General features: G+C 47.3%; 3 protein-coding genes across 5 annotated transcripts in view; 1 reads left to right on the top strand and 2 right to left on the bottom strand.

Moving 5' to 3' along the window:
• Nucleotides 1–488: 488 nt before the first annotated feature.
• On the bottom strand, nt 489–6,254 carry Gdpgp1 (GDP-D-glucose phosphorylase 1). Of its 2 annotated transcripts, XM_027922108.2 has the most exons (3): nt 6,011–6,254; nt 5,749–5,829; nt 489–1,863 (listed from the first exon to the last, which is right to left on the bottom strand). In XM_027922108.2, exon 3 carries the CDS (start codon nt 1,842–1,844, stop codon nt 693–695), a length of 1,152 nt encoding a protein of 383 aa, XP_027777909.2. In that variant the 5' UTR covers nt 1,845–1,863; nt 5,749–5,829; nt 6,011–6,254; the 3' UTR covers nt 489–692. The 2 variants fall into 2 exon arrangements, with proteins under 2 accessions (XP_027777909.2, XP_027777900.2); XM_027922099.2 differs by lacking the exon at nt 5,749–5,829 and having other exon boundaries at nt 5,885–6,254.
• A 233-nt stretch (nt 6,255–6,487) lies between these two features.
• On the top strand, nt 6,488–10,052 carry Cib1 (calcium and integrin binding 1). The gene is made up of 7 exons (XM_027921973.2): nt 6,488–6,624; nt 6,755–6,789; nt 7,840–7,948; nt 8,927–9,077; nt 9,214–9,332; nt 9,421–9,509; nt 9,805–10,052. The coding sequence occupies exons 1-7, from the start codon at nt 6,574–6,576 to the stop codon at nt 9,824–9,826; spliced, it is 576 nt and encodes a 191-aa protein (XP_027777774.1). The 5' UTR covers nt 6,488–6,573; the 3' UTR covers nt 9,827–10,052.
• Nucleotides 10,053–10,997: 945 nt separating this feature from the next.
• Nucleotides 10,998–14,420, bottom strand: part of Sema4b (semaphorin 4B) — a 39,891-nt gene continuing 36,468 nt past the window's right edge. For both annotated transcript variants that reach the window (XM_071608620.1, XM_027919853.2), the window contains exons 14-15: nt 13,002–13,087; nt 10,998–12,736 (exon numbers count right to left, since the gene is read on the bottom strand). In XM_071608620.1, coding sequence (XP_071464721.1) covers nt 11,994–12,736; nt 13,002–13,087 — 829 coding nt within the window. In that variant the 3' untranslated portion in view covers nt 10,998–11,993. The remainder of the gene's footprint in view (nt 12,737–13,001; nt 13,088–14,420) is intronic.

The following is a 14,420-nucleotide window of genomic DNA, read 5'->3' on the forward strand; positions in this document are numbered from 1 at the left end:
TTTTGAGACTGGCTCTCCCTATGTTATTCAGGCTGTCCTCAAATTCCTGAACTGTTGGGCTCAAGTGATTTTCCTGCCTCAGCCTCCCAAATAGCTGGGATTACAGATGAATGCCACCATACCTGACTGCAGCTCAGGCAGTCAGATGCCAGAATCTGAGCTGGGACAATGTGCATTTGTGATTCTCTCTATCATTTATTTTCTTTTCTTTCCCTCCCTTCCTTCCTTTTTCTATTCCATCATCTGGCATCTGACTGCCTGAGCTGCAGTCAGGTATGGTGGCATTCATCTGTAATCCCAGCTATTTGGGAGGCTGAGGCAGGAAAATCACTTGAGCCCAACAGTTCAGGAATTTGAGGACAGCCTGAATAACATAGGGAGAGCCAGTCTCAAAACAAAAAACATACAGCAACAACAACAAAACAGTGGGCAAAGGAGGAACAAACAGAGAAGGTGAGAAAAGGAAGAAAGGTGAGAAACAGCAGATATAACCAGGAGAGCATGCTGATTCAATTTATTCCAAGGTTTCTCTCCTTCACCAAGACCAGTCATCAGTTCTTTCTTTATTCTTCCCCTTAGGCTGAGAGAAATAGGAAAGCAATCATAAAAATAAATGACCAGATGACTAGACAATGAAGGACTATGAATGGAAAGGGATTCAGTCAGTTAGCAAATAAATACCTCCAGAAGGATCACAGCTCTTCCTGGGCCATCAAGGCTACCAGTGCTTCCTGTATCTCATCTGCTTGTGCTGGGGGCAGCAGACAGTCCTGAATGAGGGCCAGGGCAGCCTCCTCTGTCAGGCTGCTGAAGTCCTGGTATGTTTTGACAGGGAGGTGGCCAGCCAGTTCACAGAGGGCAACACTGAAAGCCTCACCTTCCTTTATTCCAAAGTTGGACTTCCGGGCCCACAGAATTACTCGGACCCCTGTGAGCACTGTGGATGCTGATGCCTTTCCAGGTGGAGCTCCCCGAGTTACAAACAAGTTATGTGCAATTTCGTGGTCAGTGAGGTAGTCAGTGGCTCGACATACCCTGCTAATCAAGGCTTCTAAGTCAGGCCCTGGCCCACTAGTGTAAAAGAGGAAACCAGGAGCTGGGACAGCCTGGAGCAAATACAAATGGCCCCCTGGGTCTAGAGCCTCACTTGGTGCCCCCTCCACAGGCAATCTGTGGGCCAGGTAGTAGCCGTGCAGGTGGAGGTGGTTCACTGAGGCCAATCCCCCCAGGCTGTTGAAGCCAACCCTGAAGCCTGGGTGAGAGCTCAGCAACACAGTCTCAAGCCCTGCCCGCAGCACACCTGGTAGCAGGCGCTGGGGTAGCCCCCGCGTAGGCTCAGGAACCAGCAGCACATGGCCCCACTCCAGGGGACTGACATTTATTATCACCAGGATGTCCTCTTGCTGGACAGCACTACAGTCATTGGGCTTCCGGTGCAGACGGAAGAGAACTTCTCCTGGCCGGATCTTGTTGAAGTTAAACTGTTCAGGGTCAAATGCCTGCCTTACACTCTTGATGTTCTGAGGACGTCTCCTCTGTACACCTCGTTCCACATTTAGCTGAGCCACAAAACCCACAGCACCAGGGAGGGTTTGAGTTTGCAACTCTCCTAGGCGGTAGCGAAAGAGCCCTAGCTCCACCCTCTGCCTCCAGGCAGAACAGAGGGCAGAGTCAAATCTCGATGGTGTGTCCAGGGTGCTGGGTGCATTCCTTGGCCACTGAATGCCTTCCACTATAAGTTCCTTCTGCCCATAGACAAAGTCAGGGATGCCTTTCTCTTCCCAGTCCTCATTGTTTGGAGGTAGCAAATATGAAGTTTCCTTTGAATAATGCAAAAGAGCCATGGAACTACCTGAAACAATCCTAAGAGATGAAAAATACATGAGAGTAGTCCATTTTCAGAGATTTTTATTTTCAAATAATCTTGACTTTTTGTTTAGATTATAGTTAAAAACAATATATAATCCATGCCTTTGGTAAAATACCTAGAAAACATAGAAATTGCTCATATTTCCATCACTTGCAGATGAGCATGTTTTTACTAAATCAAAAATGTATAGACTATTTTTTGTTGACAGTTTTATATACAAACATCCATACATATTTATATATACATACACACACATGTATTCTCTGTATATGTATACACAGAGTAGAGGAATGGGAGAAAAAAAGATAAAAGACTTATTCTATGATGTTGACAAAGATGTGGAGAAACTGGAACCCTCCCTTGTACACTGTTGGTGGAGAGTGAAGTAATACAGCCATTGGAGGAAAAAGTATAGCAGTTCCCCAAACAATTTATTTTATTTTATTTATTTTGATACTGGGGGTTAAAATCAGGGGCACTTTACCACTGAGCTGTATCCTCGCCTCTTTTCAAATTTTATTTTTTTATTTTTGTGGTGCTGGGCATTGAACCCATAGCCTTGTGTATGTGAGACAAGCACTCTACCAACTAAGCTATATCCCCAGTCCTCAATTTTATGTTGAGACAGGGTCTTGCCAAGTTGCCAAGGTCAGCCTCAAACTTTTGGTCTTCCTGCCTCAGCCTCTCAAGTCATTGGGGTTGTAGGTGTGTTCCATCAAGCCTGGCAATATAATATATTGTTTGTGTTTTATATATATTTTTTGTGTGTATGGTGCTACAGATTGAACCCAGGGCCTGGCATTTGCTAGCCAAGTGTTCTACCATTAAACTACATCCCAAGCAATTAAAAAATTTTAGCAGGGCATAGTGATGCATGTCCTTAATCCCAGCAAGTTGGGAGACTTGAGGCAGGAAAATCAGCAACTTAATGAGACCCAGTTTCAATAAAAAAGAGCTGGAATTGGTGGAGCACCCCTAAGTTCAATCCTCAGTATTAAAAAAAAAAAACTTTTTGTAGAGAGATTAAGATAACATAAAATTTATGTTATGCATCTGTTAGCACAATTAAAAACTTTTAAAAAAAAAAGTGTCTCAAAATGAATTTAAGAAATTCAATTATTTCCTATTTACCCGAGCTATATCAAAGACAGTATTCATTCATTCATTCATTCAGGATAAAGACCTACATAATGTTCACTCCTGATATTCTGGGGATACCTATTCTGTATGCTTTTCAATTCATCTCGACCACTCTCCCCACTGCCACTCTACTCCTTACTCTTCCTAAGTTTGTTCTTGCTCAGGGTGTCAGTACTTTCTGTTCCTTTAATGCAAAATAACACATCCTTTTCCCAAAGTTTCTTCACATGGCTGGCTCCTTTGGGTCTCGGATCATAAATCACTGTGTTGGTGAAATCTGTATGGCCATCCTATTGAAGGTCCCAAAGAAAACAAGAAGAAAGGAATAATCTTACAAGTAGGAAAAAAAATGTCTTGTTGGGCTGGGGCTATAGCTCAGTTGGTAGATTGCTTGTCTTGCATGCACAAGGCTCTGGATTCGATTCCCAGCACCAAAAAAGAAAAAAAAAGTCTTGTTAAACATGAAAAAAGGGGGCTGGGGTTGTGGCTCAGAGGTGAAGTGCTTGCCTAGCATGCATGAGACACTGGGTTCAATCCTCAGCACCATATAAAAATAAAATAAAGGCACTGTGTCCACCTATAACTAAAAAATAAATATTAAAAAAAAAATGAAAAAAGTAGAACAAATCCATAAATCCAAGAGTTGATACTCTTGACAAAATCATAACCAATATGCCTGTAATCCCAATTACTTGGGAGGATGAGGCAGGAGGATGGCAAGTCTGGGCAAACACTGTCTCAAATAAAATTAAAAAGGGGTACGAACGGAGCTTAGCGGGAGACAACTTGCCTGGCATCATGTGCAAGGCCCTGGGTTTAATCTCCAATCACACACACACACAAATTTAACCTTTGAGAATCAAACCAAGAAATAAAATTATAATCAGAATGAGAAGATGGTTTTTATTTTGTTTTGTTTTAATGGTGGTGCTAAGGATGAACCCCAGGGACTCATGAATGTTTGGCAAGTGCTCTACAACTGAGCTATCCTCCAGTTCTTGATAAACTCCTTTTAATGTATATCAGAGCCAGGAGCAATGGCTCATTCCTATAATCTCCATGACTTGGGAGGCTGAGGCAGGATTGCAAGTTCAAAGTCATTCTTGGCAACTTAGTGAGACCCTACCTCAAAATAAAAAAATAAAACAGGCTGGGGATATAGTTTATGGGTTGAGTGCCCTTGGATTTGAACCCCAGCACAACACACACACACACACACACACACACACACACAGTGGGCATTAGGAACTCAATTTTATCAATGATTAGGCAAACAAAAACAAAAAAGGACAATATGCTAACCAGATACCACATGATTCAGAATAACTACTTAATACTATGACAAATGTGCCAAATGGCACAATATCTGCCAGGAAGCAAAGTGACCATCAGAAGGTTATTCAGGAAGGAAGATTCAGAACCAAATGAGGCAGCTGGGAGATCTAGATGACAGCTGGTCATCATGTCACAAGGTCAATTGCCACATCTTCATGTAAATCTCTGATCACCATGCAGTCAAGATACCCCTGGCTGGTTAGCTTTTCCTGGTCTGTCTTACATAGGAGCCACAGTGACAGATTTTTGCTTGTCTATTGTTTCTGTTTAGTTTTTTAAATTATTTTCTGTGGGAGGCCAATCTTATGGGTGACTGAGTTACACTCCCCAGCTGGGTGCTGAAATGGGTGTCACAGAAATGGGTGTGTCTTGCTACAGACCCATGGGTGAAGCTATGCTCACCTGTTCCTTTGTAATATAACCCCTTGCCCTGTTTAGGATAGAATCTTCCATGGAAATGCCTTGTGTGTGTCCCCTCCTCTTACTGTGCCCTTGGGTGTGGCCTACCCAGGTGTCAGTCAACCTGCTGACAGTGGACATCATGAAGATAGACTCAGCCCCCTGAAACCTGACCCCTTGCCTCAGTGTGTGTGTGTGTGTGCTCTCTCTCTCTCTCCTTCTGGGGACCCTTAAGGTCAGAGGAGCCGCCACAGCAACCCCAAAGATAAAGGTATTTGTGTCTCTTGTGTGGTTATTTCGTGCAGCCCAGTTAGCCCAGTTTAACTAGAGTGACCCCTGAGCCTTTTAGTCACGAGAACAGAAACCCGGCAATTTTTTATTTGTCAATGGACCTTTATTTTACTTATTTATATGAGGTGCTGTGAATCAAACCCACTGCCTCACACATGCTAGGCAAGTGCTCTACCACTGAACTACAATCCCAGCCCTTATCTATTGTTTTAATACAGAAGATCAACTCTATGTTGGATAGAAAGGGCCTACTCTCAAGAGAAAAATAATCAGGTTGGGATGAGGCTACACTCCAATCACTTTGACTGGTTTTGGTGTTTCCATAGCTCTGTAGTTTCCACTGCATGGAGTGTAACATTTCCACAAATGTGGTACTCATCCATTGATTTAGTGAATCTTTCTTAACAAAATCACTCTCAAATGATCCCCTTATTATGAAGTGCTGGGAAAACTAGAGTCACTCATTAAACACTGAACAACTGCCACACATCAGGTCCTAGCTGTGCTTATGGGGCTTGCATTCTACAAAGGGAAACAGACACTTACGCAATCATCACTCAAACCTACATTGCAAACAAGATATATATGCACTGTCATGGAAGAAGCATTAGAACCTCTCTAAGTGTAGAGTCCTTATCTAATCTAGGGAGTCAGGAAAGACTTCCCTGAAGATAAAATGAAGAGGAACAAAAGCCAAGAGTGGTAGCACTTGCCTATAATCCCAGCAGCTCAGTAGGCTGAGGCACAAGGATCGGGAGTTCCAAGCCAGTCTCAGCAACTCAGCAAGACCCTGTCTGTAAATAAAATATAAAAAAGGGTTGGGGATGTGTCTGTAAAATGGGAGCCTACCTGGTCCAGCTGTTTCAAGAATGGAAGATAACTGTGCACAGTGCTTGACATCCAGTGGGTTCTCAGTAAACAGGCTTAACAGGCAGCAAGGTTGTGGTTACTTCTGGAAGAAGGGGCTCTTTGTACCGAGTGTTGTAATAGGCGCCCGCTGACAGACTGGAAAAGTGCTCTCAGGGCAGATGGGGAGCCGATCGCTTCCAGTCACCCGGCGAGTCCCGAGGTTTCCCGGATACTCCGGCTGCAGGGATTTCCTGGATGTTCCTTACGGGTCCCGCCCAGGGCTGTAGCCGCCAGCACCTATTGCAGGTGGGGCTGCAACACCACGAGACTTTCCCTGCAGCCGCTACCACTGGGAAAGCGGGTCAGGAAGACTTTAGCGCAGGCGCAGTCTGCACTACGCGCGCGGCCGCACCGCCCACCAGGGGGCGGGGCCGCGGGGCCTGGGCCCTACCCCGGAGCGTCCGGCCCCGCCTCGGGCCCCGCCTCCGGCTCGCCTAGTACCGCGGGGCCCGGCAGCTGGCGGGCGGAGCAGCTCTGGGAGGCCTGGGCGTGGCGAGGAGGGGGTGCCGGGGTTGGTGGCCTCAGCAGCTGTTGCCGCGGGGACTGGTCGGTGACGCAGCCGAGGGCGGAAGTGAGAAAGTTGTCGGTGTCCCAAGGAGAGTTGGCGGAGCTGTGCGCGCGGCGCGGCAATGGGGGGTTCGGGCAGTCGCCTGTCCAAAGAGCTGCTGGCCGAGTACCAGGTGCGCGGGACGCGGGTTCTCGGGGAGCTCGCGTGCCGGCCTGCGCCCGGAAGCGGTGTCCCGGGGTGGGCGGCCCAGCGGCTGCGGCCTCCGGACTGTCGGCTGACCTCCCTTCTGGTTTGCCTTCCAGGACTTGACGTTCCTGACTAAGCAGGAGATTCTCCTGTGAGTGCTGCCCTGAACCCCACTTCCGACTTGGGATCCTCTAGAGGCGGCTTTGGGGGTCACTGTCTTATAGATGGGCAAACTGATCCCCTGTTGGAGGGTGGGGCAGGGCTTGCCGGAGTTAAGCAGCGGAGATGTTACTGGAAGCGAGGAGTCCAAGCCCAAGGCTGCACCCCTTTCCTGGTACACCCTCTCGTGTCGCGCCTGGGGCCCCATCGTTGCACCGCAGAACCACCTCTCAGGATCCGGGAAAAGTTGGGAGCTGTTTGACCCTGCGCTCCACTGGCTTCTGCACTAGCGAACATCCTGCCCCTGTCCTGCAAGGGTTGCTGTAGCTCTCACGGCTGACTTTGCCCACTAACAAAACCAGAGAAGCCTTGGAGAGCCTGGCGTTTCCTTCCAACTTTACTTGAATAATATAGTAACTGTTAACACTTCTTGAGCATTTACCTAGGCCAGGAACTGTGCTAAGTGATTGCCTGTATCATCTAACTTAGGGAGGTATAGGGCAAGGAAACAGGTACAGAGGGGTTTGGTAACTTGCCTAAGACTACCTTGGGAGGAAGTGGATTTGTTGTGGGTTAGAACCCTTGAATGAGAAGATTCCTGGGCTTCCCTTGGCAAAGATCATTCCATTGGGAAGGAGGTGGGGCTGAGAAGAAAGATAGTTCAAGGAGGTCTGGAGGAGTCCCTGGAGTGAAAGAGAATGAGATTGTGGTTTTGATCTTTTCTTTCTGTTCTTAAGGACCTTTTGGCTCTTTCTCCAGTCTCTCCATCCATCAGTGATCTAGAATCAGTGCCCAGCACAGTGCCAGAGAACACACAATAGGCTCTCAGTAAATACCTATTTCAAGAATGGACTCCCAGCCTGTACTGTCTTGTGACTTATCTCCTTTTGACTGACCATTGCCCAGTGACGCAGAAGTCCTGTTTGTGGCTTAGCTCCTCACCTGATTTATAACGGGTCAGGTGCAAGGCAAGGAATGGGAATGCAAGTACACACAGGGAGATCAATTGCTTGAGAGAGACCAGTTCCCCTCTCTTTGTCAGAGCCCACAGGCGGTTTTGTGAGCTCCTTCCCCAGGAGCAACGAAGTGTGGACGAATCACTGCAGGCACGGGTATCCTTTGAGCTGATTCTCAGCATTCCAGAGCTCAAGGTAAGGCTCCCCACCCCTCTACCCACCTTTACTCTGCTAGACCCCCTAATTCTTCCTGCCACTCAAATAGAGATAATGGTGTCACTGGTCTGTATTCCAGTTTTTTTTCCTGCTTAGCTCTAACTTTCTGAGGGCAAGGATTTATCAAATTCATCCAGCAAGGGCTGGGGTTGTGGCTCAGGGATAGAGTGCACGTCTAGCATGTGCAGGGCACTTGGTTCAATTCTCAGCACCACATAAAAGTAAGTGTTCAACTAAAAAAATATTTAAGAAAAATCACCCAGCAAAATTATCTAGAATGTTGCTATTTATTTATTTATTGGTACTGGAAATTGAACCCAGAGGCACTTTGCCACTGAGCTACATCTCAAGTCTTTTTCTGTTTTTTATAAAGGGTCTCACAAAGTTGCTGAGACTGGCCCTCCCACCTCAGCCTCCCAAATCACTGGGATTATAGGAGGGTACCACTATGCCTGGATTAGAATGGTGCTTTTTAAACTGGGATTCCAGGACATATTCTTGGAAGTTCAGACAAGTTTTGTCCTTTAAGAGGACAAAATCTTATTAAAGTTTGAGAAACCCTATTGCACAGGTTGGTTGTAACTCAGTAGGGCTGCTGTGAAATTTTTTATACAAAGGGACTAACCCAATTCCTGTAACATAATAGTTGTTCAGTTAAATACTTATATTCCAAAATAACCAGTTCATCTTTTTCCCTTCCTCTTCCCACTCTGGTCTCACTTTGAGTTAAACAGACTGCCAGGAAGCCATTCCTGCCCCTTCTCCAGCTGGCTCATTTAGTGCCCCCTGCGCTCCCCTACCAGGGCCTTATATCCTGGCCCCAGAGCTTCTTCCCCATAAATCTGAGCTCCATGGTGCTGGTACTGTGACCCACTCCATCAAGTTTCTGATAGGGTCTAATGATCATGTGACCTGGGGCTACTTCCCAAAGCATTCACCAAAGGCTCTCTTACTTAGGCCAATCCCTTCAAGGAACGAATCTGCAGGGTCTTCTCTACATCCCCCACCAGGGATAGCCTAAGCTTTGAGGACTTCCTGGACCTCCTGAGTGTATTTAGTGACACAGCAACCCCAGACATCAAGTCCCACTATGCCTTTCGCATTTTCGGTAAGGACCAGAAAGAACTGGTAGAACACCACCTATTCCAACATGGGCTTCATGGTGGGGCTGTTTGGGAAGTGGGTGGCATTTGTGCATTTTGTGGTGCTCCTCCTGACCATGCCCTCCTATGTCTGCTCTCTAGACTTTGATGATGATGGAACTCTGGACAGAGAAGACCTGAGTCAGCTTGTGAACTGTCTTACGGGAGAGGGCGAGGACACTCGACTCAGTGCTTCAGAGATGAAGCAGCTCATTGATAATGTGAGTGGCCAGATCAGGCCTGATCTAGCTGGGCTTGGGAGCAGGAGGCAAGAGTTGGGGCTCTGGCTTAAAGCTCTCCCTTTCCCAGATCCTGGAAGAGTCAGACATTGATAGGGATGGGACCATCAATCTCTCTGAGTTCCAGCATGTCATCTCCCGTTCACCTGACTTTGCCAGGTATTTGGTAGTGGTTGCTCTGCATTCTGGGGACCAGGTCTCAGGTCACTCTTCTTCCAAAGGAGAAGGGACAGACTCACAAGGGACACAAACCATTCCAAAGAAGGTCTTAGGGGGAGGGGCGGCTAGGTTTGGATTCAGTCCCTACCCTCCTCTTCCATCAGAAAACCCCACTTGGGCTGGGGGTGTAGCTCAGTGGCAGAGCATATTCCTAGCATGCATGAGGCTCTGGGTTCCAACCTTAGCACTGGGGAAAAAAAGAAAAAGAAAACCCAACTCACTCTTTTCTGTGCAGTTCCTTTAAGATTGTCCTGTGACAGCAGCCCCAGCATGTGTCCCAGCACCCTGTCCAAGACCTTTCCACTGCTGAGCTGTGGCCAAGGTTACGCCTGCGTTGTCAGGGCCGGCCAAGCAGGCCCAGCCTGGAGCCGGCACCGCGCAGTCTGGTCCCGGGCAGGAGAGGACCCCACCTGCTTTTCCCTGCCATTGTCATCACTCTGTTTCTACTAATCAATAATAAAGGTTTAGAAGTTTTGATCCTAAGTGTGGCACTAGAAACACTGGTATAAGGAAGGACGAAACTTTTGATCATACTAGTAATAAGTCACATCTAAAAATGGGGCCAGCAAGGCATGTGGCACATGCCTCTAATCCCAGAGTCTTGGGAGGCTGAGACAGGAGGATCACAGCCTCAGCAATTTAGCAAGGCTCTGAGCAACTTACTGAGACCCTGCCTCAAAATAAAAAATTAAAAGGGCTGGGAGTGGTAAAGCACCCCTGGGTTCAATCCCCAGTACAGTAAGAAAGAAAGAGATATAGAAAAAGAAAGGTTGGATCAATGAGAAATCAAATCCCTCCCACCCCTGAATGAAGGTATGAGTATAAGGAGATAGCAGTGAGGGGTGGAACTCTCCAGAATTTTGGCTGTGGTGGTAGTTACATGAATTTTGGAATGTGTTAAAATTTGAAGAACTGTATACTAAAAGAAAAGTTAGTTTTACCAAATTATCATTTGTGAAATTAAAAATTGTAAAAGGCTGGGCATGATGGTGCACTCCTATAATCCCAGCAACTCAGGAGGCTGAGAGAGGAGGATTGTGAGTTCAAAGCCAGCCTCAGCAATTTAGCAAGGCCCTAAGCAACTCAGTGAGACCCTGTCTCTAAATAAAATACAAAATAGGGTTAGGGATGTGGCTCAGTGGCCAATCCCTGGTTTCAGTCCCTGGGTTCAATACCTAGCACCCCTGAGTTCAATCTCTGGTACCCCCCAACCCTGCCAAAATTGTAAGGCATTTAAGGAAAGTAGGCCCATCCCTTGATACACTGAACTGATGGACAGAGTGACTCCTGCAAACTAAAATCCCTTAGGTAAGTGCCATATTCCACTCCAGGCTGGCTGTGGTTCACTAACCCTTGGGGAAAAAAAAGCTCAGAACCCCCAGAAACAGACCAACTTCAAAAAGCAAAAGTCCTTTAAGAGAGCCATGATTAAACAATTATTTTTCAAATTTTATTACAAAAAAAAGTAAAGTGCATCTTATTAAAAAAAAAATTTATAAAACCCATGTAAATTCAAGGCCCTGTGCTGGGCAGTGTCAGTATGGGTATCCCTTAGTGTGGAGTCAGGCAGGGTGTGAAGGTCAACTGGGATGGGAAGAAGCTGGGATACAGTCAATTCCACCCTGTGCTTAAGTTCAAAAATGGGGCTGAGATGGTGAAAGGGACACAAGAGTTGTCTCTCTGACTGGGATGAAGGCAGGCAACGGTCTCTTCCTTCCTTGAATTCCAATGGAAATTTGTACATTGTCACAATCTTTCCCAGGCTCATGCTCCTTCTCTCACGTGGCTACAGCCTGACATGGGCAAGAAGGCCCAGGAGCTGGGTCTGAGCCCAGGGCCTAAGGAGGGCTGCAGAGCCAGCCTGGCCCTCTGGTCCCTGAGTGGTGGGGTAATGGCGGCACAGCTGTATCCTCAATCAGGCAATTCAAGGACCCTCAGAGCCCAAGCTGGCCCCTACCTCTGCAGGGAGAAGGGAAGCCTGTGGCAGTAGGATAAGGCAGAAGGTAGAGGATACCAACTGGGCAGGGATTTCCAACTCTGTCTCACACAACCACTTCGAATAAAAGTCCCAAGAGTCTGGGAGACCGTGAAGGTAGGAACCATGTGTCTGTGGCATGGCATGTCCATGTTCTCTCTCTTTCCCATCTGGATTCACATTTTCAGTTGTCTTTTTAAACCAAAGGCTCAGTTTACTTAGGAGCACTGTTCTGCCCAGCTAGGCAGGCCCCACTGGGCCCTGGAGGGCAGCCCTCTTACAGCTTGCTGGGCTGTAAGACTTGGTTGAAGAGCAGCAGGCCAGCTAACTCCAAGGCTCCCAAGGGCAAGGAACCCTGGTTGGGTTCCATGAGAAATGGAGGCCTAGTGACCCCCTTCTGAGCATTCACAGCCTCTGAAGCCAGGGCAGCCTCATCTAGAAGTCAGCCGTCATACCACAGAGTCCCGGATCTCAGAGCCCAGGCGGACCCGGGGCCGAGGGCACACAGGGGACACCTCCACGAAGCTGTCCTGGATGCTGAGTGGTCTCTTCTCTGACTCAGTGAAGACCCGAGGCCCTGGGGAGCTATCTGACAAGGCCTGGTACCCTCGGTGGTCCAGTGGAGTGCTAGGAGGACCTACGCCATTGAGTGGTCGGTTCTCAGGTGGCAGCACCACAGGTCGAGTCTTGGGGTGCACACTGGCACGCTCCCCCTGTTTCAGGAAAACTTTCATGCCATCCCGGTGCCGATAGAGGAAGAATAAAATCAGAAGTACCACAGCGAGCCCGAACAGTGCGCACATCACCAGGAACTCATTCCAGTAGGACTTGTCTGCACCCCAGGTGGACTTGCCACCAGCTGGTGCGCTCACTCGCGACGTGTTGATAACGACAGGCACACTGCCCCCCCGGTCTGTTTGTTCTACCACCCCATTCTCCACCACCTCTGGGCAGTAGCTGGCCACTAACTGCTGGAAGCCTTCCTCCAGTGACCAGCACTGGAACACTCCGAGCTCCTGCTGGCTGCCCACCAAGAGCAAGTCCCCCGTGGGCAACACACGGCAGGAGGCAGAGGCATTGACAGTGGCTCCATTGTGCAGCCAGAGCCGTGTGGCCAGGTTGGAGAGGAGTGGGCAGGCCAAGGTGTTCACTGTGTTGGGCTGGAATTGAACTTGTTCACAGGGCTTCTTGGCTGTGGACAGAAGAGGCATCAGGTACTTGGGGGCTGGTGTCCACAGTCGCTCCAGCTTCACACCCTCCTTCCCAGCTATACTCCTGGTGCCAGGATGGGCAACTCTGGGAACTCCTGAGACTGAGTCTCATTTTCTAGGGTCTCACTTGCCAGTTGAAAAGATGAGGATACGAGGAAAGGCATTTACACCTATCAATGTTCAGACAGGTCTTCTAAGCAGCCTTGGTCCCACCCCCCTCCTCCAGCCTCTGAGGGTGTACCTTACCTGGTGGTACAAAAGACCGGGGCCTAGCTGAGGAAGTGTTGCAGAGCTCCTTGGCATTGGCCCCCTCGATGTCCTGGATCCATGGCCTGAGGACCAGAAAAAGTCTGGGATAGCCCCATGAGCCTGTGTTCCCTCACCCCTCAATGCATACCTGAGCCTGGCCAGGGGACCTGGTTCTCAGGGAACACCAAGCCCAAAGCAGAGGGTAAGAGACTTCCCTGAGCTCATTCCCCAACCCTACATGGCTTGAATGAGCACCTTCTATTTACACATCATTGCAGATAAAAGTGACATACTGTTTCCCTTAGTTATAAAAGCAGAATGTGCTCTCAAAAACAGTCTCAAATGACAGCTGGACCTATATGTAAATATGTCTCAGACTAATCCACATGCATTGATTTACTTCATAAAGAATAATAAAAAGAAAAATAATTCTGCACTCAAAATGGAAAGCTCAACCAAACAAAAAGATAAAAATAAAACAAAAATCTCATGTAATCTGCCATCCATTGATCATGACAGCATGTCCTTCCAGGTGTACGTTCATAAACTCCTATTTTTTTGGTACTAGGGATTGAACCCAGGGGCACTTCACCACTGAGCCACATCCCCAGCCCTTTTTCTTTTTTATTTTGAGGCAGTCTCACTAAGTTGCTGAGGCTGCTTTGGACTTGTGATCCTCCCACCTTAGCCTCCCAAGTTGCTGGGATTACAGGTGTGCACCACTGCACCCAGCCTATTTGGTTTTTTGAAATAAAAACTGTCACCAGGGTTGGGGTTGTGGCTCAAGTGGTAGAGTGCTTGCTTAGCACACATAAGGCACTGAGTTCGATCCTCAGCACCACATAAAAATAAAAATATTGTGTCCACCTAAAACTAAAAAAATATTTAAAAAAAAAACTGTCACCAGATATATGCTTGAGAAGAGAGAATGCTATAAATGGGGAATCTGATACTCCCATGCCTTAAGTGTGTAATAAATTTGTATATTCTTTTTCCTGGGCCCAAACAAAAAGAACACTACAAATATGACAGATTCCATGGTTATTTAACATTTATATTGTTTATTTACTACATATGTAAAAACATCTGGAAGAATAGTAAATCAGAATCCTACTCAGATTCTCTTTAGGTGGTAGGATTAGGGGTAGTTTTTATTTTGTTTGTGTTTATCCCTGTTTTCTACAGGAACATTTTATAATCCAAATGTTATTCTGAACCACTCTTTACTGGTTTAATAGACTGTTTTGTAGCCCTTACTGTTCCTAAAACGTATTCACATGCCAATCCATATTCTCCCGCAAGGTTTTTCATAGCTGTGACATTGCACACTCTACCAAATTGTGTCACTCCTTTTCAGGCAGGTAAGGTAAACACACTATCTGAACTACAAAACAGCTGAGAGGAAGCAGGGAGCTC

This window comes from Marmota flaviventris, chromosome 2 (genome assembly GCF_047511675.1).
Source record: "Marmota flaviventris isolate mMarFla1 chromosome 2, mMarFla1.hap1, whole genome shotgun sequence".
NCBI classification, from domain to species: Eukaryota; Metazoa; Chordata; class Mammalia; order Rodentia; family Sciuridae; genus Marmota; species Marmota flaviventris.